This window comes from Bos taurus, chromosome 10, assembly GCF_002263795.3.
Source record: "Bos taurus isolate L1 Dominette 01449 registration number 42190680 breed Hereford chromosome 10, ARS-UCD2.0, whole genome shotgun sequence".
Classification (NCBI taxonomy): Eukaryota; Metazoa; Chordata; class Mammalia; order Artiodactyla; family Bovidae; genus Bos; species Bos taurus.
Window position 1 is genome coordinate 28,782,546 of NC_037337.1, and position 27,869 is coordinate 28,810,414.

Genomic DNA, 27,869 nt, shown 5'->3' on the forward strand with positions numbered 1-27,869 from the left:
CTTTCTCAATACACTGAAATCACACTCACAGGGTGGAGTGGCTTTAAACAATGAGGCACCCTAACATCTCCTGCATCACAACTCTTTTGTTTACAATCTTGGTCAAGGAACTGACATTTCTTGGGCTAAACGTGTTCTAACTTACCACTCCCCTCCGAGGAAGCTGTTGCCATTTTTCCAGAAAACAAAACAAGTTTAAAAACAAAACAAAAAAACACATGCTCAGCTCAGTTATGTACAGCTTGACATATCTGCAAACCGGTGTTTAACAAAATATACAATGAGCTCTCCTCAAAATGTGCTTTCGCTGCTGGAAAAAGGACATATCTTTGAACTGACCTTCCATTAAGCGTGAACAGTGTGCCCCACTGTATATTTTTTCCACTTCCTTTTTGTCTGCAATAGCATGCATGTGTGGTGTGTGTGGGCATGCAGCTTTCTGGCACACACCTCTCTCATATGCACTGAGGCCAAGATCATTTATACAACACCAGAATTCAATTAAGAGAGGAGATGAAAGCAAGCACAGATGACTATTCAGATCAGGTAGAAGAGAGAACATCTAATGCAGGGTGGCAGTGGGGATTCAGCTGATGCTAAAGAGAACACTCCCTCCCCATCCTCTTAATCAGTACTTTTACATCCAAAAAGTACCAGAAATAGCTATGGGTTACTGTTTTTTGGAGGCATGGTATCTCCCTATCTGAAATAATGTGCTGCATTTATGTCATATTATTCAAGAGATGCATTTAAAATTTACTTTTTAACAGGGCATACTAGTAGAGTTGGGAGAAGTCAGGCAGTAAGCTCAAGCCCATTCTACAAACTAGTAAACTGGGATCCAGAGAAGTTAAGTGAATGTTGCAAGGCCATCCTTATACTCATCATAAAGCCAAGCGTGGGACTTTTGTTTCCTTTGGTATCTAGTTCCGTTTACTACTACACTTTGTGTCTCAACTGAGGCAACTGGAACAATATGAATATTTATTACCCTGAGGAGTACAGAAAATGTTATTTAACATCTAGGGAGTGTCCTTCCATCCATTACACTGTAACTTTTACCCTTTCCAACATCACTCAGAAAAAAAACTGGCATACAATGTCAATGGAAACCAAACGAAAGCCTTTGCTCCTGTGGACTAACCTTACCAGCAGGGAGGATGCACCCAAAGACCCTGCTTTTCTTTCTTATTTCCACCTGAGTTCTGATTCTGACTATCTTCTGACAAGGCTAATGTACTCTTTTCCTCATTCAATGATGTGAATGAACAATTTCAGGTTAGTTTGTTAGTAGGTTAGTTTTAGAACATCATTCTTTGTCACCTCATCTCTTTCCAAGCGTAAACCCAAGGACCTTAAGTATCTACGCATCACCAGAGGGTTAAGGTATCTTTGCCATTTCTGCTCATCTGGGATCGAAATCCCTGTATCAGAGTCATTTCCTTTGCTTTGTTGTCATCCGCTGACAATAACAGTGGATGCTACCTGGATCCACCAAAGGCCAAAAGATCTACCCCCAAGTTGAAGGAAGCAAGGAATCTGAGCATCAGTGACTTTCTGTAGGTGAGCAGGGTCAAAGGAGAGCTTGCAATGACTGTAAGAAAAGTCTTCAGAGGAACTGAAGGACAGATGTCCAGAGATCAGGAGTTTGAAAATATCCTTTCTCCTGTACCTCACACAAGTAGCTGTTTGCCAGAAGTTGAATGCAAAATAAACTCTGGAAAATCAAATAAAAATTATCTAAAGCACAAAAGGATACATCTTAAGTAAGATCCCTTTGCAGCAAAGATTCCTCTTGACTGTGAATATATATATACCTAATCTCTCTGCATTGTAAGTGCACAATTTTATTTATTAAACTTACTAACCAGCATACATCAGATTTGAAACTCTGAGAATAAATTTTTGGATGCTGGAAGAAGTGTTAATGTCAATATAGCTTAAAGATGGAAGGGACAGAAAGTTCAGACTGCAGCTGACCAGAGCTAGACATGCTTCATGAAGTTTTGGGTGCTGAAGTTTTCACTTTTGGTGTCATACCAGTCCCTGGTCCGCAACTGTGCATACAAAGATCTTCTATCGCAAATGGTTATTTGGAAAGATGTACCAAGGGCTTCACTATCAACCCATGACTGTCATCTTTCCAGAACTGACTCTCACTTCTGAGAGGTCCCCATGCAACCTCCACCTTCCTGGTTCTCAAAGGCAGCACTGTCCCAGCCATGAGAGATGGACATCTCAGGTGTCACATATCACATCCAGTTGACAATACAGTCAACCCTCGTCAAGGGACACTTCTCAGGGGAAGAGAGTTCAGGTAAGCCAGAACAGCTGGGAATGAAACAGCACATTTAAGTAAGCCTTGCTTTTGTGTATACCCCTGAAGGAGTGTGTCTGAGAGTTCTCTCCCATAAAATGGCGAAGCCTCATTGTACAGAACTGACTCAGGAGGAGCAGGGGGGCCAGCTCCCCCTGCTCTATTTTTGCTGTACCCTGCCCTGTAGGTGACTTTGTTTTCAGACAGATGTTTGGAATGCCCTCTTTCAAACATTTCCTATAATGGGATGGATAAATGTTTGGGTTTCTGAGTGCAACTTGTATGGAAAATAAATAGAAGGCATTAAGAGGTCAGCATAGCTGAAATAAAGCAGTTATTAGATGTTCCAGATAGGAGGAAAATTAGTGCATTGTAAGAATATGTGCCAACAACATCTTCAAAGTAATGTCCTTACAGCTAGTTAAAAGGTGGCTCATAGGCACGTGTATTTTTGTAGCTTTTCCACACAGGAAGTACTTCTACTTTAAAACAGGTAAGTGCAGCTTTGGTTTTGCAGACCTCTCAAATGCCTTAGGCAAGTCTCGAAACAAACTTTTTGACACACAAAGCAGCTACTTATTCATCAAATGTGATGCCCATGCTTATTTGAGAGCAGTTTCTTCTCGCTCATTCTCAAAGAAACAACAGTGGAGACTGTTGGTTTTGTGTGGTTTGACCTGAACGCAGTAGGAGCTTATCCTTTCACACACTCAGGACATGTAGCTTGGTTCAAGGCTGGAGAGCCTTCGGAATTGATTTCTATGGACTTACTTTTGACATCTTGCTTTTGCTGTCTCCAGTTAAAAATGCCAAATTATTAATTTCGTTCTGAATCACAAAATTTTGCTCTTCCCTCTTGAAGTTCTGAGTGGGGGGAACAGAAAAACAAACATTACAAGAAAGTCTTCCGAGGTGTGTACCTTTCACCACTGACTCCAAGTCCAGGGTCTCCGTGTGTGCTTACGTGAGATTTACACCACAGGATGAAGATCTCTGCCACCATGCGGAAGAGCTGGTCAGAATCTGCATCGGGGCTTTTGAGCCAGTTAGATCTGAGGCGAAAGACAAATGAGTATGCATGTGGAATTCATCAGTGATTGAAACAGTCACACTCTAAAAATTATACCAACACCAGATGCACACATTTATCCAGATAAAACTGCATCCCCACCAAAAGCATTCTTCAGACAGGCTAAATATCAGTATACTCCTCACATGCTTAGATACAGACATGCAATTGTTGTAGGTTGTTTGAAGGACCTACAATACTCATTTCCATTTTACTAAAAGATGCCAGGATTATCTTAGCAAACAGACATTAGAAATCAACATTTCAAAAGAGTCAAAAGTAGGGTTTTTTTGTCCTTTGAACTGAAGAGATGATTAGAGTTACACTCTAAGTTTTGTGACTAGCCTCCTTTAATCCATAAGGTTAGCAAGATCAGGAAAGTCTTGGTCACTGTGACATATAATCTTATTGTGGACATCTGTTACTGTCAAGTATCTGAAATTGTGAGTACTCTATAAACAGTTCAGGCCTCACCTATTTTCCTTTCAAAGCCACTTTTATGAATGAAATCTGTAAGAATGTTTTTCACTGATATTTGAAGTGTACATGCAGAGACCAATACTCCTTTGCTCTCTGAAATGGTTTGGAAATTCCATATCTAAAATACTAGCCTAAGTTAAGAAATTTTGCAGTGGTGGCAAGAAGGCTAAGCTACAACAGAATTTAGTCACTTTCTTTGACTGTGTGGATCACAATAAACTGTTGAAAATTCTGAAAGAGATGGGAATACCAGACCACCTGACCTGCCTCTTGAGAAACCTATATGCAGGTCAGGAAGCAACAGTTAGAACTGGACATGGAACAACAGACTGGTTCCAAATAGAAAAGGAGTATGCCAAGGCTGTATATTGTCACCCTGCTTATTTAACTTATATGCAGAGTACATCATAAGAAACACTGGGCTGGAAGAAGCACAAGCTGGAATCAAGGTTGTCGGGGTAAACATCAATAACCTCAGATATTCACATGACACCACCCTTATGGAAGAAAGTGAAGAGGAACTCAAAAGCCTCTTGATGAAAGTGAAAGAGGAGAGTCAAAAAGTTGGCTTAAAGCTCGACATTCAGAAAACAAAGATCATGGCATCTGGTCCCATCACTTCATGGCAAATAGATGGGGAAACAGTGGCAGACTTTATTTTTTGGGGCTCCAAAATCACTGCAGATGGTGACTGCAGCCATGAAATTAAAAGACGCTTACTCCTTGGAAGGAAAGTTATGACCAACCTAGATAGCATATTGAAAAGCAGAGACATTACTTTGCCAACAAAGGTCTGTCTAGTCAAGGCTATGGTTTTTCCAGTGGTTATGTATGGATGTGAGAGTTGGACTGTGAAGAAAGCTGAGCGCCAAAGAATTGATGCTTTTGAACTGTGGTGTTGGAGAAGACTCTTGAGAGTCCCTTGGACTGCAAGGAGATCCAACCAGTCCATTCTGCAGGAGATCAGTCCTGGGTGTTCTTTGGAAGAAATGATGCTGAGGCTGAAACTCCAATACTTTGGCCACCTCATGTGAAGAGTTGACTCATTGGAAAAGACTCTGATGCTGGGAGGGATTGGGGGCAAGAGGAGAAGGGGACGACAGAGGATGAGATGGCTGGATGGCATCACCAACTCGATGGACATGATTTAGATTGAACTCTGGGAGTTGGTGATGGACAGGGAGGCCTGGCATACTGCAGTTCATGGGGTCGCAAAGAGTCGGACATGACTGAGCGACTGAACTGAACTGAAAAGTTGTCTTGCCTCTAATCATCTTGCCCATTTGAATTATATTATATTTTGAAAGGGGTGGATGATTTGCCACTTTCAAATATCTGTGTAAAGTAATGCACTAGGAGTTAAATTGTGTATCATCTTTCTTAAAGAAAACTGTGGCTCTCATGAATGGTTTAAAAAACTCCATGTCCCTTGGTGCCTGCAGGGGAATAGCTATCAAAAGCCAGTTCCCTATACCTGGGATATCAGCCTGAGATATCCTCAGGCTGTTGTTGTCCTGAGCTGCCTGTACCTTCTGCCCATTCTGCCCATTACTAGGCTAAGGAAGAAAGTAAAGACTCGTAAGGCCAAGACCACCTGTGGACACCTCTCTCATCTCCTTAGTTCCTCACTGCTTGAGTTCTAGCTTCATGGATGTTTCTGTTTAATCTTTCTTGTTTTCTCCTTCAACTAGCCTCTGTTTTATAGGTAGACACTACAGGTGATCTTCCACATTTATTCTCCTCCTCTTCCTTAGGAAGAAAACCCCATTGTACCCTGGGTGGCACTGCGTGCTGCTAAGATCACATTACCCAGCCTCCTCTGAGGGACACCTGTGGAACTACACTCTGATGAGCTGGAAGAGGAAGTTGTTGGATAAGCCTCCTGGAAGAGCTGTCTAAAAAGCATCAGATAGCTGAAGGTGCTCTCCTGCCTTTCTACTTCCTCTCTGGGATGAAAATATGACAGCTTAAACTCTAATTGGCATGTTGCACCATAAAGTAACTTTGAAGATGGAAGTCAGTGTTAAGGACAGGAAGAGAGAGGGGTGAGGAGCAACAACACTGGCCATGGATTGGATATCTCTGCACTTTTTTTATGTGTGAGATTTAACTTCTACTTTAAGCTACTCTATAAGGTATCCATCACTAGGGGCCAAATGCATCCAAACTTGAGGCTTGAGATTGGTAATGCTTTTTGATTTCTTTCATATTGATTTTTCAGGAGCGCCTTTTCAGAGTCAAGTGTCAAGTTTTATCAGAAGTACCAGCTGTTCCTTCTGCCGAGTTCTAGCTTAAATGAGCTTTATAGGCTTGCCCTATGCCTCTAGTGGGAAGAGACAAGGGCACACATCCTACCCTGCCGAAGAAAAGTCCAGCCACAGGGAATGTGACCTGCAGGAACGCTGAAAACAAAATATCAGGTGAACATCTGCTCACAGGAGAAAGCAGCAGTTTTGAATATCTTGGCTTTCAGCTCAGTGAATTTTGTTTTGAACATCTTTCTTGCAAGAGACAGATTTTTTACTCTTTGTTTTTAGTGAGGGTCCTTCTTCGGGTTCAGAATGGTGGGTCACATGAACCCACCATTAAATGCTTTCTCCCAGGCACATAAATTCTCTGCTCCTCTCAAACCAGACTAAGACAATATTTGCAGGAGGGCAGAAGATTCCAACCTTGCCTCTCCATTTTGTCCGAATCTTTTCCTACCCCCAAACGAAGTAACCAGGCTCTGTCCCCGCTGCTCCCAGCATTTCACAGAATTCAAGATCTCTCTCAACATTCAGACAATTGATCCTTTTGGAGGTAGTTAACTGAATGTGGGTTTCTTTCATCATCTGCTCTCTGTGCTGCCAAAAGGCAGCTGGGAAATGCAAGGCTGTAGGTGCGGAAGAAGGTTGGATTTAGAGGTAAAACAGAAACAAAAAGCAGGAGAACAAAATCTTGGAGAAAGGCAAGAGTGAGAAGAGTTAGACTGCTATTTTCAAAATGACAAGTCATCAGGTTTTTGAAGAAAGTAAAGCCAGTTATCAGGCTTTTGAAAGAAAGTAAACCCTTGCTCCTGTATTCACGGTCAGGTTGTCTGACTAAGCGGTAAGAGCTTATCTCTGCCTTGTTCCTGAGCCTTTTATAGAGGATTCAGCCTGAGGCAGTCACCGCACAGGATTTACTTGGATTCCCGTCAACAGTTTGAGAGATGAGTTTTCACTCCAAATCGCACAAAAGCTGTTCGTCTCTGTTCAGGGTCTCTGATTTCCAGAAACGAAGCTGAGAAGCTGATTTGTGTACAGAGGTTTGTTGAACCTATGTTGATTTATAACCTCCCAGCCTGAGGAGATGGAGCCCTGAGTTACCAGGCTATGACCACAGCATGCCTGGAACTCTCACTCTTTCTGGGTCATTTTCAGGCTGATCACTGACCCGCCAAAGCTTCTATTCAGATGTCAAGGAGACCTGACACACTGCTGTGACAGGGCTGAAGGAAGTACAAAGATTTAATACAACAAGAGAAAACAGGGGAAGACAGGGCAAGATGGCTCTCTTCAATATTTAAAGAGCTGCTTAGGGAGAGACTGGAGGAGTTTTGTGGCTCTAAAGAGCAAAAGCAGAGCTGATAGGAGTTACAGATCTGAACTCAAAATGGTTCAAAGTTGGGGGAATTGGATGAAGGCAGATCAAGGTATAAACATCCAGTTATAAATAAGTCCTAGGGAGGTAAGGTTAAACATGACTCATCTGATTAACACTGTATGTTACATGAAAGTTGTTGAGAGTAAATCCTAAGTTTTCTCATTACAAGGAATAAAGACTTTTTTGTCTTTTATTTTGTACCTGTGTGAGATGATGGACGTTCCCTCCGCTTACTGTAGTAAGCCTTTCTTGATGTATGTAAGTTAAACCATTCTGTTGTATACCTTACAGAGGGCTTTGTGTCAATCATGTCTCAATAAAACCAGAAGAAAAAAATGAATGAGAAGGAGTTGAAAAAAAATGACTTGAAACGTCTGACACTAGAAGGGGAAGGCACGCATGCGTCCAGCTTTGTCTGTTGTGCATAACCGTGGTGGATAACGAGAGGAGGGAAAGGCACCGCTAGGAAAAAGGAAGGGGGTGTTTATCTGTCCAGTTAGATGAGCCGACCTCTCATATTCCTGCCAACTCCACAGTCCTGTACGTCCAAGCCAGCCAATTCTTTAGGGTGAAGAAAGGACTCAAGGAAGGCAAAGGCACACACATAGGAAGGAAGCATTTATAAGTGAGGCTCAGATAGCCTTAATGCTCCCTGGTGCTCAGGGAAGAACGGGTTGAAAAGTGGGGATTAATGAATTAATGATGATCTCAAAGACTCTCTGACATTGTCATTTTTAGCAACTTTCAAATACTACGTAAGTGGAACACACTCTATCTTGAGTCTTGATTGTCAATAGTGGCAGATGCAATGAGAGAGCTATTTCAGGAGCAATCTTACCCTACTCTCATTCTTGCTTTCACCTCAGACTGACAAATTTCTTTGCTAACCTGCTAACATAATTATGTTATCAGAAATGACTAAAATGATGACCCTGAGAGCAGGATTTCTTTTGAAAAAGTGAGTAAAATTGCCCATAGATAGTTAAGGAATTATATACACACATACACCTATATACAGTGTGCATATGTTTATTCTGCAAAGCTAAACATAAGTAATCTTAAGTAGATATTTTAAATAGGAAGTATAATTTACCTTATGAAATAAATGCTAAAACAGGCATATCCAGACCTATTCCCTGCCCATGACAGAATGGCATACCACTCAAAAATTAGCAGTGTTCCCCCAAATGTCTCTAAGTCTTTTCTGTATCTACAATGGGGTATTTTAAAATTAAACCACTCCAAACTTCCATTTGGGGGCTCGAAGCTCTGGGAAGGTGTGCTTTAATAAAGTATCTATTTGGTCTTTGCCTTCCACTGGGACCAGCTGTTCTTTGTTCCTTGGCCTGCTCGTGAACCTAAGGTTCCTATGCTTTCATTTCCTCCTTGGTGGTGTTGTTCAGTGGAGAAGTCTTTGCGACCCTATGGACTGCAGCACACCAGGCTCCTGTGTTCTCTACTATTTCCCAGAGTTTGCTCAAAATCATGTTCCTTGAGTCAGTGATGATCTAACTATTCTTATTCAGCTTAAATTCCATGATCAATGCTTATAATTAGCCTTCATCATACTCATTTTGCAAAACCCCAACCCTGGTTAAATCCAACTCTCTACCTAGTCTCAGCCTGTACGTGGCAGCCAAGTTGGCTGGAGAAAATCACAACTTGCTGATGATCCCACTTTAAGTCCATGACCACAGATCTCAAGTGGGGCCACTGATGCTGCCTTGCAACCACTGAACTCCCCTGGTCCATCCATTCCCCCTACTTGTCAAAGCCATTGCCCCAGATCGTCTGCTTCCTCCTCAACCCTCCAAGTATATTCTCCCCACCCTCCCTCTCAGTTGATGTTCTTGCTTCCTACTTCACTGAGAATGGAAGCAACCAGAAAAGGACTCCTACAGACTGCCAGCCATAACACATATGGGCGTGTGTGCGCATGTGCATCTGTCTGTCTGTGCGTCTGCCAGCAGCAGCACCCATGCCCCCTGCCCTCCTGCCCATCACTGTAGATGAATGATCTCAGGCTGATCCTCTGCCTGTTTGAATGCATTGCTTTAGAAATTCTCTCTCCCTCTTACATCAGCAATTTCTCTTCTCTCCAGTGGCTCATTCCCATTCATAAAGGAACAAGTTGAAAAGTCTCCCATCTTAAAAACTCTCCTTTTGAACCTATTCTGCATCTAGCTAGCAGCCCATTTCTTTCTTCCTCTTTATAGTGAAACTCCCTGTGGGACTTCCATAACGTTCCAGTGGTTAAGAATCTGCCTTCCAATGCAGGCTACGTGGGTTCGATTCCTGGTCGGGGAACTAAGATCCCACATGCTGTGGGGCAACTAAGCCCACACACCACAACTAGAGAAGCCCACGCACTGCAATAAGATGGCCTTGTGTCCCAACAAATAAAGCCCACGCAGTGCAACTAGAGAAAGCCAGCATGCTGCAAAGAAGACCCAGAGCAGCCAAAATAAAAAAAACAAAAACAAAAACCTCCCTGAACAAGTTGTCTGTAGTGCTATCTCCAAGTCCTTTTCTCCTATTCTCTTCCAACCTACTCCAAAGAGGCCTTCAACTCCATCATTTTATTGATACTGCTCTTATCAAGGTCACCAATCATTTATTCGTTATTCTTTCCTCCTGGGAATCCTTTGTGAAATTGGTACCTAGGACACAACACGCTGTTGGTTTCCTCCTGTCTCACTGGTGGCTTCCTCTCAGTCTCACTCGTGGTTCCTTCTCTTCCGCCTGACCTGTGTACAAGGGCTCAGTCCTTGGAACGCTTCTCTTTCCCTCTCAAGCCTTTATTTATCTCATTCAGTCTCATGGCTCTCAAAGACCACATACCAATATGTAGGCGACTCTCAAATTCTTAGGTCCACACCAGACCTCTCTTATGAACTCTGGACTCATATAACTGCCCACTTGACATTTTCATTTTTATATGGAAGCAGCAACTCAAACTAACATGTCTGAAAGGGATCTCTTCATCTTCCCCTAAAAAACTTCCATACCCACCATCCCCTCCAACTTAATTGTTGGGAACTCCCTCCTTCCATTTGCTCAGAATCATCTTTGACTCATCTCTTTTCTCTTATTTCCAGTCTGCATGTCCCAAAGACTCTACCTTTAAGATGCTGGGTCCAGAATCTGACATATTCTGTCAACTTTCATTGCTACCAACGGGGCCCCAGCCAACACCAACTCGTTTTTTTTTTCCTTTTAAATTGTAGTAACATACATGTCAAATTACTCATTAGCAACATTCAGTACATTCACAATGCTGGACCACCACTATGACTATCTAATTTCAGAACATTTTCAGGACTCTGAAAGGAGACCCCAGTCCCACTAAGCAGTGGCCCCATCCCTCTCTGCCCCAGGCCTGGCACCAGGACTAGGATTAGGGCACCAGGATTAGGGTTAAGGTTAGGGTTGGTTTGCTCTGTCAACTCCAAATCACCCTCAGCCCTTGACTGGGCCACTGTAAGCCTCCCAGCCAGCCTCCTCACCTCCTTTATTTGCCCTGATCCATCACCACTGTGCTTGAAGACGGAGTCAGATCACATCACAGCTTAGCTTCAATGCTGCGCCAACCTCTCATCTCACTCAGAGGAAAAGCCCTGTACTCTCGGCCCCGTGGAGAGAAACTGGCCACTCTGACGTCTCCTGCTGCTCTCCCCACCCCTCGACTCCTCTCTCTCTGGCCTCCCTGTGACTCCCTGAACATCCCCACTCGTCCCTCCCTCAGGGCTTTGCACCGGATATTCCTTCTTCCCAGGAACAGACCTCTTCCCCAGATCCACATGGTTTCCGACCTCACCTCCTGCAGGTCTGTGTTCAGATGTCGCCTTCTCAGTAACATTCTTTTAAAACTGTCACCTGGCACTCCTGATTCCATTTACTTTGCTTGTATAGTTTACTTAGGTAAGTACACTGCTGCTGCTGCTAAGTCGCTTCAGTCGTGACCGACTCTGTGTGACCCCAGAGACGGCAGCCCACCAGGCTCCCCCGTCCCTGGGATTCTCCAGGCAAGAACACTGGAGTGGGTTGCCATTTCCTTCTCCAATGCATGAAAGTGAAAAGTGAAAGTGAAGTTGCTCTGTCGTGCCCAACTCTTAGCAACCCCATGGACTGCAGCCTTCCAGGCTCCTCCGTCCATGGGATTTTCCAGGCAAGAGTACTGGAGTGGGGTGCCATTGCTATAGGTAAATATGTAAGTACATAGGGAAGTATATTGTAAATGTCTAAGTACTTTGTTTATCATTTGCTCACCCCACTCTCTTGCCAGAGTGAAAGCTCCCTGAGCCAACATCTTTTTTTCTGTAGTGTTCTTGCCTGTCCTCTCGAACAGTGCCTGGCACACAGTCAGTAATATCTCTTGAATGAGTGTGTGACAGAAGAGCAGAGGGGCGGAAGGGGTTGTTGCCACCCTTCTTCAGTGGCCTGTGAGGATGGACTGGGTGGCCATGCCACTGATCATACAGAACCACTGGGCAAGGAAAGTGCTGCGCAGAGGTCCCACAGCAGGGATGGAGGCAGAGGGGTGGGGGTGGGGGGCGCTGGTGGTGGCAGCCGTGACCTCCCTCTCTCGCCTGTAACAAAACCCAGTACCACCCCTCCATAGGGGGCCGGCCCTGCCCAGGCGCCTCTGTACCTGTTGTTGTCCACGTATCGGATGAGCATAGGGTAGAAGGCATAGAGGTCTCTGCAGAGGACAGCAAACTCGTCCAGGATGAGCAGCTCAGCCTCCTGCGTGTCGCCCTTGCTGTCAGCTCTCAGCTGCTCCTCCTCCTGCACAGTTTTGATGGCCTTCTTCTTCAGCTTCTCCAGGGTCGGGATGAAGTGGCTTCTCAGCAGGTCTGGCCTGGCTTTGCTGATGATCGGTTGGGCGTACACTGTGTTTGCAAACAAAGGGCCTCCCCCTCATTCCACAAGTTATGACAGTCGAGAAAAGGAAAGAAGGGACACTCAATGGTGAGGCTATGGAAAGCCCTTGACTCACACTGGCACCCTTCCTTCATCTTCCTTTTGGCATGTCTGTCTCATGAAGTCGCAGTTGCTGGGGTGGGGGTAGGCACGGATGGAGCTACAGGAGAAGGTCCCTCTTCCTGTTTTGCTTCTTCAAGTTATGAGAAGAGCCACCCCTGAACTCTTCAGGCATGGCCCTTGCTATATCTCTGAGCTCTTCATAACAGACCATCTTGTTTCATTTTAGAAGAGTGACTTTGGCTCACTAGCTACGTTATAAACTCCTTGAAGGAAGTCTTTTATTTATATAAACAGCACTGTGCTGAGTCAAGAGTACACACTTAACACTATGCTTTCTGGTTATTTTATAGAGAAATCTCTTAAAAATACACAAACCTAACCATAGTTCTCAGCCCCCAAGACTTGAGAACTGCCAGCCTATTATCTTGGGGCTCCTCTAGGCCCTGAGAAAAGCAGACAAACTACTATCATTTATAATGAAGAGGCAGGCTAGGGCGGCCACTAAAAGTCAATGAGCAGAAACAAACCATCAGTAGGACTTGGGACTACGATTCTGGCCCTCTTAAAGAGAAAGATAAAACCTACATGTCTCATTGACTTTTTAAAACGCAATATCCTAATGGTCTAATGCATAATAAAGGTCAGAATCAGAGTAATTATTTAGATATGTGAAAAAAAATTCTCAAGAGTCATGAACCATTCGCAAAGTACAATATGTATTTTGTGTATTTCAAAGTTCTTTAATGTAGGGCTTTTCAGTTGGAAACAGCCTATATTCCAGCACTTTTTCATCTCACTGTGCCTTATTTTTTGCTTTCATAAAAAAGACATTTTTAGAAAGAGAAGGTGAAGGCAGTTCTCTGTTGCAATGTGTTAATCAGAAGTCGAAACTTCGCACTATGATGGCTCCCATTTCATACCCGGTCCTCACCTGGGTGCACCTCTGCTCTGGACCTGGAATCAGAGAGGTTCTTCCAGATATGGGTGATTTGAGGTTGCTCTTGAAAACTGACTTTGTTTACACACCAGGAGCGAAGTGACCTGACTGAATGAGATCTGGACACCCTTGTGAAATAACAGGCCAAGTTCAGTTCTCATCAGTGTGCTGTGACTTCTTTCCTTCGTACCCCTGGGGAATCTAAGGGAGTTAATTCTTTGATTTCCTTCCTTCCCTTAATCCAGATTTACAAATGTAGAGCCCTCAACAAATTACTTAACGGTTAACAATATTCTTGGGCTAAAAGATAAGAAAGGAACACCAATTTACCTATTCATATGTTCCCAGGGGTCTTATACTATCCAGGAGCCGTCAGTAACCAAAGTATTTATTAATATAATTTGAATCTCAGTTCATTTCAGAGACAGGAAGAGGGTAGGAAGTTTTCTTCCTTGGTCTTGCGGAGGGGTATCTACTTATTTGTCCAGGAAGCTAATAGCTCCTATTGACCCAATGGCTGTGTTTCATGGTCCAGGAAAGTGTAGGGGTGAAACAGCTATGGTGGAACTGTGTATCTAAACTGCAGGTCTATCAAAGGCAATGACTTTAGCTTCTGTCTCCTCTGACTTTACCGTGACAGAGGACCCTAAAATCTTCATGGTTTCCTGACTGTGGAAAGTGTGGTTATTAATTTTCCAATCCTCTCCTCTTTTGAGAACAGAAAATCAGCAAGTAACACTCACTAGGAGCCTACTGCATGCAAGGAGTTCTAGAGGAATACAAAACAAACCCAAAATCAAAGTGACGCTACTATGAGCCTAAATCAGAGAGTGTCTTACAAAGCATAAAGTGAAACACAAATGCTAGAAACTTACAGTACAGCCCAGGTGGGAGTGAGTTTCGTACATGTGGAAAACACACAAGGTCACTTACCCAGAAAATATGAACAATTACTACTGTAAGAGCAAATGGGATTCTTAAGTACCAAAAGCAAATGAGAAATGATCATCAGAATCTTGCACAGTTTATTAAGAAGGGCTTCCTGGAGATTTGAGGGGCTGGATTAGTTGGGGAGTCAGGCAGGAGCATTTGCTCCAGGAAGCCCTATAGGGGAATAAGTCAGTTCTTTTTACTGTTAAATATCTAAGGTGGGGAGCGGGGATAGCTTAATGATAGACTAAGAGAAGAAAAAGAGTCTAGGCATCTTGATGCCAGGGCTGAAAGACATGCGTGGTACCTGCAATGCGCTTCATCCAAGAGGCCTCGTCGATGCCCAGGTTGTTGTTGATGATTTTCAGAATGTTGCCCAGGATGACACTGAGGTGTTCAGACGTGACCTTGGTGCACCAGGGCCCTGCACTGGGGGGCAGGTGCTCGGGCCCCCGCTCCCACCAGTAGGACAGGTAGTTGCAGAGCATGGGCAAGATGACCTCAATGACGTGGGGCATCTCTGTGTACCGGGCCCCTGACTCGGCCAGGTCGTTGATTTCCTTCATCAGGCCTTCCAGCTGGGGGATGTCAGGGCACATCTCCTCCACTGTGTCTGGCATCCCCAGAACTGACCAAGAGGGTACAGGAATAATAAAGGGACAGTGATTCAAAACAGAGTGCAACCTTCTCTCTCTGTCCACCCCTCCTTTGATCTTGAGACATAATTTTCCACTCCAGAACCTTAAACAAGCAAGCACTGGATACGTAGGAGCTATGGTAAAGGCTGCAGCTTCCAGAGGCTGGGTTATCTTCTAGATGTTCTATTCAGGTCAAAACACTTAAACTGAATCTTAAAGGAACACAACAGAGACACGGCTGAGGGACATTTCACAAGACTTCTCTGTGAAAAAGTCAGTCTCTTGGCTTCTCTCTCCTGGCCTCAGTGCAGGCACTGCAGGAAAGGCAGGACTCAAAACAGAAAAGCAACCCATAGATACTGAGCTGCCAATTTGTGGTTCAGTCACCTAGATCATGTCTGTACTGTTTTGAAAAGGAAAAAGAAACCTCTTGCATCAAAGATTCTTTTAGCTGGACCAGAGACAACGCTTTCCATCCAGTTGAAACCTGTCAGGGGCGGGGGGCGGGAAACATTGCACATCCACTGATTTCTGCATTTACAAAAGAAGATTGATGATCTGAAGTAACCTTTGCCAAGAGCTCTTGTCCATCACTTAGACCTTTTTGTTTTTGAAGGCTTATAGGCAAGGAATAGTGAGTTAGCCCTGTCTTTTCCTCACAGTGAATAACTGAGGTCACTTCGCTGAACAAGGACAGACAGGATGAGATGATTACAGAGTTCAACATGAAATGTTGTCAGGTACAAGAATGGTAAATGGAAAAAGCCAAGAGGATATCTGTCCTGTTCTTCTTAAGGCAAAGGACACTCTTTTCCTCCAAGATAGGAGGAGAGACCAGATGCAACCTGAAGTTGCTGATGGGTGAGATGCAAATAAGGGTTCTGTGTGGCAAGCCATGGCCTAGTTGAGGAAGAAACAAGAATTGGAAGTTCTGCAGAGCATCCTGGTCGGCAGCTCATGTGCAGACTCCACCCACAAGCTAAACTTCTTAGAGTGGGGCCAAAGCATCAGGCACCACGGAACCTAGGGAGTCAGAGAAGCAACAGGAAAATGTGGTGCCTTTTAGATCCACTAATGGAGCACATTAGATCCACTAGAAGATTTGAGGAAATTATTTTTGATATTAAAAGTAAAGCACAAAGTCCTCAGGAATTTCAAAGGAAAAAGCAGGAAACTTCAAATAAAATGTGACATTTAGTGAGTTGGGTTCTACCTTTAGGCCCTGTGCCATGGGGTTACTGCTGGTGTGAAATCTCTCTTTTCTAGATTTTAAGTCCATAGGAATGGAAGGGTTAATGAAGAAAAGGCCACAGCAAAGGCTTTGGCTTTTAGGAGTATCAGTCAATTGAAGAGTCTGTCTTGGTTTCCTTCATGACTGTACTGCCTAGAGCAAAGATACAGAAAAATCCTGTGAAGATAGACTAAGAGATGAAAAGAGAATACAGGCATCTTGGTTCCTGGGCTGGGGTGGGGAGGAAAGGCATTTGTGGTACTTTCATCCAGGAGACAATGAATCTGTAGCTGATACAATCGCTTCTACAGGATGGTGTGCAGCTGCAAATCAATGGACTCAGAAGAGCCTCCCTGCTATGGAGGAGGCCCTGCCGGGGGTGTCCTAACACTTGCCCTAATTATGTTTTTCTCTTGCTATTGGTATGGCCTTTGGTAAGTAGAAGGCTGATTACTCTTCCTTGGAAGTTAGGAGTAAAGCAATGTCCTTTAAATCCAGACAATTCAAAAGGACTAGCAGCATGAAAGCCAAAGAACATCGAACTTCTGTGATTTACAGCGAAGGGAATTATACAGGTCAGACACAATCCATTGCCAATGCTGGTCATTTGCAGAGAACAAGTCTGGCCTGTACCTTGCTGCAGAGCAATAAGAATCAGGGGTGACATCAATGTGGGGGTCTGGGGAGACTCTCACAAACAAAATCATTTGACACGTACGGTGTCAGATAAATAGGTACAAATGGTAAAGTCAAACATTCTACCTTCAGGCTCTGCACACAGAGCAGTGCCAACGGCCACAGATGCAATTGAAGTTTACAACTGTTGGCTATAAAATTATACATGAGAAGGCTAGGAGCATGTGTGTGTTTAAATGTCACATAGACAATCCATCGTCATAGACACTTTTTTTCCTCCTACCTAACACAGAGTTGCTTGAGGTTGCTTCATTGGAGTCATTATAATGACCTTTAAAAGTTATTTATATGTAATTGGTCCTTGAGGGGAAGAAACATTTGCGATTCCGGTGGTGTTTTGTACTTCAAATGCCACATAATAAACCGGCAGAATGAATGCTGCTGAGTTATCTACCTGAAAGCTCAGTTGGGTCCTGTTAGAATCAGACTCAAGACTGTAAGGGGGAACCATTAGAACACACTGTCCTTTCATCTTCCACATCAATGGCTCTCAAAGTGAGACTGTCCTGCCAGCAATGGCAGCATCACCTGGAAACTTGTTAGGACCTTTGGAATCTCGACTTACTGAATTAGAAACTCTAAGGGTAGGACTTGGCATTCTTCAACAAGCCTTTTGAGTGATCCTCATACATGCTATCAAGAGAGAACCATTGGGAAAGACTGAGTTCGAGTCCACAGCTGTATTTTTTTCACCAGGCAGCTCTTCCCTCAAGATGACAGCACCAGAGAGCACCACTTCTATAGTATTACATGGAAACCTACATGGAAACTGGACCTCCTTCCTCTCTGGTTGATTTTTTCCAATAAGGATTTGAAAAGTAAACTTGGCTGGTGAGTAGGATGTTTTGGTTAATCTATTATCCTGACTGGGCTTTCCTAGTGGCTTAGTGGTAAAGAATCCACCTGCCACTGCAGAAGATGCAGATTTGATCCCTGGGTTGGGAAGATCTCCTGGAGAAGGAAATGGCAACCCACTCCAGTATTCTTGCCTGGAAATCCCATAGACAGAGGAGCCTGGTGGGTTATAGTCCATGGGGTCACAAAGAGTTGGACACCTTAGTGACTGAGTATACATGCACACAGATCTAATTCTACTCATGAATGGAGTCAACAACAAGATTCTGATTAATAAACCACTGCCACACGTAACCAAAGATTTTATCTAGCACACAGCTAGATAAACCTTTTCTAGACATATCTTAACAATTTTGGATGAGTTAAAAAATTCTCCAGGATGTTACAAGATAGAAGACACCCCAATATGAGTAACTCTGCTGGCAAAATGGACTACAGCCCGCCAGGCTCCTATGTCCATGGGATTTTCCAGGAAAGAATACTGGAGTAAGCAGCCATTCCCTTCTCTAGGGATTGAACCTGGGTATCCTGCATTGTGGGTAGATTCTTTACCATCTGAGCTACCAGGGAAACTTCATTAATTGAGATGCCCAATTGACTGAAGGCTTGATAAATCAGTTCATATTGTATTTCTCAACCAAAGACTCACACCTTCTGTCACATTCCTTTCCCTCCTCCTTCAGTCCCTCAGGCCACCTACTGTGTGTAGTGAATGAAATCTACCCTTTCAGAGTCCATCAAGCTATCAGTCATTGTCTGGCTCCAGGCAAACATGGCTATCCCAGAATACATATTTATGTACATTCTGCTTTTCGAGAGCCGTACACATCGTCAGAATTCACTCTTTGTTAACTGAAAGATGAAAAATACGGGCTCAGAGGACTTGGGCCCTGAGTCCACAGTGTGTGACTGATGGATGAACAACAGTGTCATCATTAATTACAACTTTGTCCCTTCTTCCTATGGAGTATGCAACGATGGATACTTATTTTTAATTTATGAATATATCTTACTAAATCAATGTAAAGGTATATAAGATAAGAAGAAACATATTTCTAATAGCCCTTGAGAACAATGGGACACAGTCATTTCCTTCCCTCCAAAGCCAGTCTAGGGTTTCCTCCATCTGGGTCAATTTCAAATTTGCCTGCTACTCTACCTCTATGTCCCATTGGTTCATGGCAACTAGATAGGGAAACAATGGAAACAGAGACAGACTTTATTTTCTTGGACTCCAAAATCACAGAGGGTGACCACAGACATGATATTAAAAGACTCTTGCTCCTTGGAAGAAAAGCTATGACCAACCTAGGCAGCATATTAAAAAGCAGAGATATTACTTTGCCAACAAAGGTCTGTCTAGTCAAAGCTGTGGTTTTTCCAGTAGTCATGTATGGATGTGAGAGCTGGACCATAAAGAAAGCTGAGTGCCAAAGAATTGATGCTTTTGAACTGTGGTGTTGGAGAAGACTCTTGAGAGTCCCTTAGACTGCAAGGAGATCCAACCAGTCAATCCTAAAGGAAATCAACCCTGAACATTCATTAAAAGGACTGATGTTGAAGCTGAAGCTCCAATACTTTGGCCACCTGATGCAAAGAGCTGACTCATTAGAAAAGACCCTGATGCTGGGAAAGATTGAAGGCGGGAGAAGAAGGGGACGACAGAGGATGAGATGGTTGGATGGCATCACTGACTAGATGGACATGAGTTTGAGCAAGCTCCGGGAAATGGTGAAGGACAGGGAAGGCTGGCATGCTGCAGTCCATGGGTCACAAAGAGTCGGACATGACTGAGCGACTGAACAACTACCTCTATGAGTTCAAGAGCAAAGTAGATCTCTCTCTTTCCCAAGGTGCAAGCTCTACGCACTGGTGACATAGAGAGACACTTTTTCTTGAACCACAGCTGGAGCTAAATAAATACATCAGTATCCAGCACTGTCATGAGGCTGGGGAGCAATATTTTAGCTGGCTTCTGTCTACAGATGCCACAGCCCTTCCTCATCATTACCAAAGCCTGCTCTGTCATTTAACTCTTACTTTAGCTGCAAGACATAACTCATGTGGAATCATAAGACAGCAGAGAAAAACAAGGTTGGGACTATAATTTTCCTAGTCCATGAAAGGGGAGAAAGGGTGAGATGAGGCTGAGGGGATTGGGGAATTAACTGAGAGATGCCATGTGAGACTTTGGAACATGGAGGCATCTTGGCAATATATCTCTCTCGATGAGCTCTGAGAACACTGGTCTCCGCAGTATTTTAGCTCAAGAAGAGAAGTTTTAAAAGCAATTTTGTCTCAAATGTCCTGGTCATGTTTACTGGGGACCAGGTGCTGCTTTTATCTGAAGTGGGAACAAAGCTGCTAAAGCTTAGCACTCTGGATTCTTAGATGGAAAGAAGAGTGACAGAGAAAAATGTAGCAAGAACCCTTCTTCTCTTAGGACTCTTAGGACCCACGACAGTTTGAAAAGGGGGCTTGAACCAAATGGAACTGAGGAACAGTCTAGTCATCTGCTGGTACTGTGTGCCAATATTTTAAGAAAATACTGGTTCTGAACAGGATATATTCTGGTTTGAAATGGTTTGCTATAATTTTTTTTTTTGGGGGGGGTCTGCTTTTCTTAACATCAATCTAACCCATCGTGTGGTAGCTTTTGCTTCATGTCACATCAAGTCAAGGTAGTTCTTTCCAGCTGGAGGCTGAGTTTCATTCAAGGTTCCTGTTGGAAGGGCCTCTGATCTACTCCATGGTCCTTCAGCAGGATCACACTTATCCATACATGGGGTCTCTTCTCTTCCATCCCCCAGAAGCAGGTTTACCACCTGCCTTGGATTCCAGTTCCAGGTTATTCTAGAAGAGGGGGGTGGGAAAACTTTTCCTATAAAGGGGCCAGACAGTAAATGTTTTAGCCATTGCAGGGCCAACAGTCTTTGTTGCCACTACTCAACTCTGTCACTGCAGTTGAAGGGGAACAGAATGGGCCACCCCCAAATATGCCCCTTTGGCAGAGGGATTACTTTGAGCTGATTATTTTTAAGAAACTGAAGATCCAGGAGAATGTCTGAAAACAGAGTTACCATTTTGTAAGGGAAATCTACCTTTGCAAACAAAGTTTACCTTAGTTACGGGAGCCTGTACCAGAAGAGAGCTCTTACCAAAGATCACTTTTTCATCTGAGAGATTCATGAGCCTGCTGGGGCACACTGCTTACCAAGCCCTTCCTCTTCTCACTTTCCCATGGATTCCTACCCCATCTGAAGCCCTAGACTCCTAACCTTTTCCTCAGGATGGTATATAAGTCTCAAATGTTGGGCTGGCTTTTGAGTCTCACATCTTTTGGGGGCTCCCTTATGTACACATATGTCCATAATTAAGTTTTTTTTCCCCCTCCCATCAATCTATCTTTTTCAGAGGGGAGGTCTCAGGCAAGAACAATGAAGGGTAAAGGGAAAATTATTTTTCCTTCCCTACACAGTGCTAAGGGCTTCCCTGGTGGCTCAGTGGTAAAGAGTGCTTTGCCAATGCAGGAGAAGTGGGTTGAATCCCTAGGTTGGGAAGATCCCCCTGCAGAAGGAAATGGCAACCCACTCCAGTATTCTTGCCTGGGAAATCCCATGGACAGAGGAGCCTGGTGGGCTACAGTCCATGGGGTCACAAACGAGTTGGACATGACTTAGTGATTAAAGTATACAACAACAACACAGTGCTAAAGCAGCCACAGACAACATGTAAATGAATGGATAGACTATGTTCCAATAAAACACCATTTATAAAAATCAGCAGTAGGCCAGATCTGGACCACAGCCTAGCACTGTTCTAGAACTCAGTATGTCAACACTCCTGTCAAATTCTCTGTTGTGTAGAATTTCAATTCCTTCTTGTGTTTTTCTATCCATCCTTCACGAAGATGAAGAATACATGGTCATCATCCTTGGAAGCACAGCCGTGCTGTGGACTTGAAGAGTATACCAAGGTTATCAGTGCAGCTCTGTGCTACCCCCTTGCTCCCACTCTCTGGAGAGGAACAGAGAAGAACAGTCACATCCCCAGGTGCAGGAAGAGAACGGAGATCCGGGCAGACAGGAGAACCTGAGCTCTTAGGATGCAAGGGATGTTGAAACCAACTGCACTGTCTCCTCTTTTCACAGAAGAGGAGACCAAAGTCTAAAGATAACAAAGAACTTGCTTGTGTCCACTTTTCCAGCAAGATGGAGACCTGTCACAGGGCACCAGTTCTGACCTCCTGGCCCCTTGCAGACCACGTGACTGACAAGGCTGGGGGCTGCTGGCCTTGCCTTTCTGGCTTTCTCTCCCACTGCTTTCCTCTAAGCACATCAGTGATGACCTCTGATGGATGGTACTTACTAGACCTCTCCCTGGGGGTTTTGGTGTTGAAGACGGAGAGCGGGTTGTAGCGGTTAAGGGTGGGCTCCAGGAATGCCACTGGTATGGCGGCTGCCAGTGAGGCCAGGCATTCTCCAAGGGCAGGACGCTGCCTGGAAACAAAGAAGTCCATTTAGAAGTGGTGCTATCTCCGTGCTGGCCCCATGCATTGGTGGATCAGCTCTCTTTCCAGGACGTCTCAGGCCACTTCCCCACAGATGGCTCCACTGGACATCCTGGGCCTTGAGCTCAGCTGGATTGCATGTTCTTCCCCTCCCTCCCCTGTTTCTGGACACTAACCAATGGTTTACAATGGTCTCATTCCCTGCTACCTAGTTCTTAAATAACTAAGGTGATATAGACTATGTAGCTTTGTTCTCTCCCAGCATCTCTGAGAGCAAGTTTGGCTGGCATCCAAATTGAATCAGATCCTCCCAGTTCTTAAAATGTTTTAAAATCTTTCATGGAATTTCTTTGTCTAGTCCCTGTTATGAGTAGAGCTTGTGTTGACCAATTGGAACCGTAGACAATGGGCCAAAAACACCAATAAGACACCAAATTAAAGTTCTGCCTTGCAAGATAACTGACATGTCCAAAACAAATCGCTTGATGTAGACAAAAGAGCTCTAACACCTATTACTTCTCTTTCTTCCACAAACACTTGAGTGTCCACCATGCACTAAACTTTCGTTTTTAAGTCTTTCTGAGAAAGACGCAATCAATCAAAATCAAAATGCTTGGGATTCCTAGTTCAGATTTTTAGTGCTCCGGCTAAGAGGACTTATGCTTACCTGCAGGATAACCAAGGCTGCAAGAGTAAGTGATGGACTACAAGCCACCAGCTGGTCAAAGCAGAGCTAGTACTGAAAGAGTGCTTCCCCTCTCAGACCTGGGCTTAGCTCTGGATTTTTATTATCTAATCCAGCAGGTTCTTTCTGCTACTGAGATGATATACAGTCGTAGCGCTGGCTCAAAGGGCCCCATTAGGGGGCTGACATCTGTTGCTTCCTGATGAATGGGAGACCAGAGCCATCTGTTTTCCACCCATCAATATCTTTTCCCTGCCACCCTCTGGCATTCGATTACAGACAGACTACACACACCTGCCTTGTGAGTTACATACGTGATGCCAGTTTCCAAATACAAGGAAAAATTTCTTCAAATAAACCAATAATGTGAGTCCTTTGTTAGACCGTGATACAAAGGTAACTAGTAGAAAAGGCACACATTAGGTAAATAATTAAGAGATCAAAGGGATTACAGGGTTCAAGTCCATCATGTTTGCCTTCCTCTGTGACTGATGAGCTTAAACTCATCAGTATGAATGTGGATACTGTGCACGAAGCCCACCAGGAGAAGCCCTGGGGGCAGAGGATGTCAGGCTGCACATTGGGGGATATTACAGAGCCATTGTGGAGAAAACTGTCAGCTAGAGGGGGCATGCTTGGAGCCAAGAGCAAACGTGTACCCCACTATTGCAGTTCTGCAGAGACAGGAAGGCATTCAGTTCTCACAGTTACCTTCAGTTCCCACCAAAACCCATGGCCAACAACATGTACACTCTGCCATATTTAAAATGGATAATCAACAAGGACCTACTGTACAGCACAGGGAACTCTGCTCACTGAGGCATAACAGGCTGTTATGTGGCAGCCTGGATGGGAGGGGAGTTTGGGGGAGAAGCAATACTATATATATGCTGCTGCTGCTGCTGCTAAGTCACTTCAGTCGTGTCCGACTCAGTGTGATCCCATAGACGGCAGCCCACCAAGCTCCCCCGTCCCTGGGATTCTCCAGGCAAGAACACTGGAGTGGGTTGCCATTTCCTTCTCCAGTGCATGAAGGTGAAAAGTGAAAGTGAGGTCGCTCAGTCATGTCTGACCCTCAGCGACCCCATGGACTGCAGCCTTCCAGGCTCCTCCATCCATGGGATTTTCCAGGCAAGAGTACTGGAGTGAGGTGCCATTGCCTTCTCTGATATATACATATCAGAGTATCTGAGTCCCTTTGCTATCTACCTGAACCATCACAACATTGTTAATCTGCTATACTCCAATATAAAATAAAAAGTTAAATAAAAGTGCTATGAAAAGGAAAAAGAAACCCATACCCAGCATCCCATTAATTGTCCTTCACTATGACAACAGCCAATAATTCCAGTAGTACCAAGACACCAGACCGTCAAAGCTATAGAGTCTCTGAATAGGATAACAAACATTTACTAGGGGACAGGGCAGGGAGGTAGCTAGGGGAGCCATTGTTGTCTGAGAAGTAAGCCAGGTAGTAAAGAATCCACCTGCAATGCAGGAGACCTGGGTTCGATCCCTGGGTTGGGAAGATCCCCTGAAGAAGAGAATGGCTACCCACTCCAGTATTCTTCCCTATAGAATTCCATGGACAGAGGAGCCTGGCAGGCTGCAGTGTGACAAAATAGCATGTCTTTATGATCTCATTATAAAGATTAGAATCAACTTGCAACTTCATTATGCAGAGACAAAGGATACACATTTGAGTTGGGTTAGAAATGTGGTCTTAACTGGTCCTGAAAAAAAATGCCTTGACAAGACTATCTAGGGTAGAGTCAGAATGTGTTGGGGGCTAGCCTGGGGGTCCACAGAACTGTTCTGCTTGAGATGCCAGAGGAGTCTGCTGGACCAGAGAGAGGGAGGAGGGTGAAGGTGGGTGAATCTCGATATAAAGCTGTGTACCCCTTGGAACTTCCATACACTCCTTAGCCAAGTTATCAAACCTAAGACAAATGTGATCTTTTAATTACTTTAAAAGACAACTAATACATATGATTTTATCCCTTCTTTTCTATCTTCTTCTTGAGCTCAGCTTTTAGGGGATTAGCTGACAACTTACTTGGCCTGAAGTATTTGAGCTTCCAAATCATTTTCAAATCAGCCTCCAGGAAGCAAGAATGCCCTCAGCCAGATAAGCACTTGTTAGCTAACAGCACAGCCTTGTCCTTCTGTGAAAGATCTGACTGTTAAATCATCCCATCCAGGTCTGCTCTGGAAGGTCTATTTGGGAGCTGCATCAGTGGTAGAAGAGGCTTCCCTGCTGGCCCAGCAGGTAATCCACCTGCAAGGCAGGAGACGTGGGTTCGATCCCTGAGTTGGGATTATCTGGAGTAGGAAATGGCAACCCATTCCTATATTCTTGCCTGGGAAATCCCATGGACAGGGAAGCCTGGCAGCATTACAGTCAGACACGACTGAGCCCATGGCACATCAGTGGTGGAGGAAGGGAGGGGGCGGGGCTGGGGAGACTGCAGAGCCCAAGGGTCTCTCCAGAGAGCTCTGCAAAGCTGCTTCACTTCTGAACAGGCCCTGGCCAGTCCTGTTCCCCATCTCTCCTCCTCAACACCTTTTCTTCTCCTGCTGGGAGCCACCACGGGAGATCCCACCCATGACAAGGTCATATGGAAGAGATCTGACGAGCAAGGCTGATCAGAACTCAAGGGACCACCCTGAATCTGCTTGAGCATCTACCCCAAAACCAAAATCTGTCTGTCTTACTACTTTGTGCCTTTCACCAACTCTTCTGACATTAACACGGGGCTATCCCCGACCACCTTTCTCTGGAAAAAATCAACTTAGGGCTTTAGTTAATGGGCATGACAGGAGTGTTTCAATTCAAACCCCTCTGTTGGCATTCTAGCTTGCCTGACAGGTTTATCCATACTCTTGCAATTAACACACGTGATTGTTCACAACTCCCCAACCTTGAAAGGCACGGGAAGCCAAAACATTCTAAAAGTCCTAATAAGCAGAGAGTCCTTTAAGGGATGAAAAATTATTAGAATAGATAGTACTGGTAAAGGGCTTCATTATTGAGCCAACGCTTGCTGCCAAGTGCCCATATCCCTTATCCATTGTGCACCTGGGAGTGCATTAGTTAACATAGTTGGGATGTAAGAAAAACAAGCAGCAGCCTTGGAATTAACCACATCAGACCTTTAAGCTAATTGGTTCTTTCTTTGTTGTGACCCACTGCACCTTTGCTCCGTGAGAATGTAACTCTGTTTAGTACTTTCTGAGTCTGGGAGAAATATAAAGAAAAAACACTTCAAGGGAAAATAAGTTTTCTGGTTGAGCAGCCTTTATCAAAAAAGGGTCATAAAATGTCCACAGGTCTCCAAGGCCAGAAGATAATGTACACAACATTGTTTATGGGAAAGGTATGCAGAAAAAATCCTGGTTTTGATAAAGACAAAACAGATGTGATGTTTGGGCTGACTCTGTATGACTTTGCATCTTTCATTTCCCTCTATGTACAAGTCAAGGTATAAAAGTTCCTTTTGAAAATAAAGTTATGGGCCTCACTCACGGAAGCTTGGTCTCCCCGTGTCATTCTTTTTTTCCTTTTCCCTCCTTTTCTCTCTCTGTTCTTCTTTCAGGATGACTCCTTGGAACACAGGGGCTTTATTGGCTTTCTGTGTAAATCAAGGAAGATCAAGCCCTGTTTTCTCTTTTCTATCCTTATTGCCTAAGCCGTCATCCTGAGGGTACCCCTGGATCCTGCTGGGGCTGGACCCTGGCATTCTCCCACTCCTTTGCTTCTTTCTAAGCTCATGGTGGTGGTGGAAAGGCCAACCCTCAGGACAGATGATTGGAGTGAGGGCCTCTGCACATTGAACATGAAGAGCCACATGTCTTCATGTGACAAGGGGTGATATCAAATCTGAGAGCAAATTTTTAGTTGGGGCAGGGAGAGGAATCTAGGATACAGCTGGTCCTGGGCTGTCTTGGTACTAAATTGACCCATTCAGTTCAGTTCAGTCACTCAGTCATGTCCGACTCTTTGCAATCCCATGCACTGCAGCATGCCAGGCTTCCCTGTCCATCACCAACTCCTGGAGCTTGCTCAAAGTCATGTCCATTGAGTCAGTGATGCCATCCAACCATCTCATCCTCTGTCATCCCTTCTCCTGCCTTCAATCTTTCCCAGCATCAAGGTCTTTTCCAATGAGTCAGTTCTTTATATCAGGTGGCCAAAGTATTGGAACTTCGGCTTCAGCATCAGTCCTTCCAGTGAACATTCAGGAGTGATTTCCTTTAGGATTAACTGGTTTGCTCTCCTTGCAGTCCAAGGGACTCTTTACTTTAATTGATCCATACTACTTCTCTTCTCTTTCACTCACCAAAATTAAAGTTATGATCTCCCAAAAGTGGATTTCTACAGTTAGTCTGATGAAAGGCAATCCTTGGGGGCAATGGACAGTTCTCTGGTGTTATGCTGACTCCCTGACTTTAGGAAGAGGGACAAGCATGATATTTAGTTACTGACAAACTGAGTCTCTGCCAGCTCACCACAGGCATTTTCTAGTCTGGAGCACACAATGATGCTAATAAGCTGGAGGGAGAAACAACAGTTCTGGCCTCACTGAGAAAGTTCTTTCTGTAAAAGCCCAGAAGTCTGCCAGTTAATGCTCCTGGCTGTGAAATACCAGAGGGATGACCTTCGCCTCCAGGTCCAAGACCAACTAAGCTAGACAAAACTTGCTGCTAAAATACTGGTGGTTTTTAGCACCTGCCAGGGGGCATTGTGGGTGTGGACCAAGCAAAGCAAGGGCTACAGAAACAGCTCCATAGCAACCAAAGGGCACTGGAAAGAGAAATGCACTCTCCCTGCAAGCCCCCTCAGTTATTACTGTTAAGAACAGTATTTTTCATATAACAGTACTTGGTCAATGCTGACAGGCTGAAGAG

The 27,869-nt window shown here is 44.3% G+C and overlaps 1 protein-coding gene across 1 annotated transcript in view; it reads right to left on the reverse strand.

Annotated features, from left to right (window-relative positions):
• RYR3 (ryanodine receptor 3) overlaps positions 1-27,869 on the reverse strand; it is a 558,656-nt gene that overhangs the window by 54,726 nt on the left and 476,061 nt on the right. The window contains exons 65-69 of the mRNA XM_015473104.3: positions 22,135-22,265; positions 14,654-14,974; positions 12,145-12,385; positions 3,282-3,369; positions 3,089-3,181 (exon numbers count right to left, since the gene is read on the reverse strand). Coding sequence (XP_015328590.2) covers positions 3,089-3,181; positions 3,282-3,369; positions 12,145-12,385; positions 14,654-14,974; positions 22,135-22,265 — 874 coding nt within the window. The remainder of the gene's footprint in view (positions 1-3,088; positions 3,182-3,281; positions 3,370-12,144; positions 12,386-14,653; positions 14,975-22,134; positions 22,266-27,869) is intronic.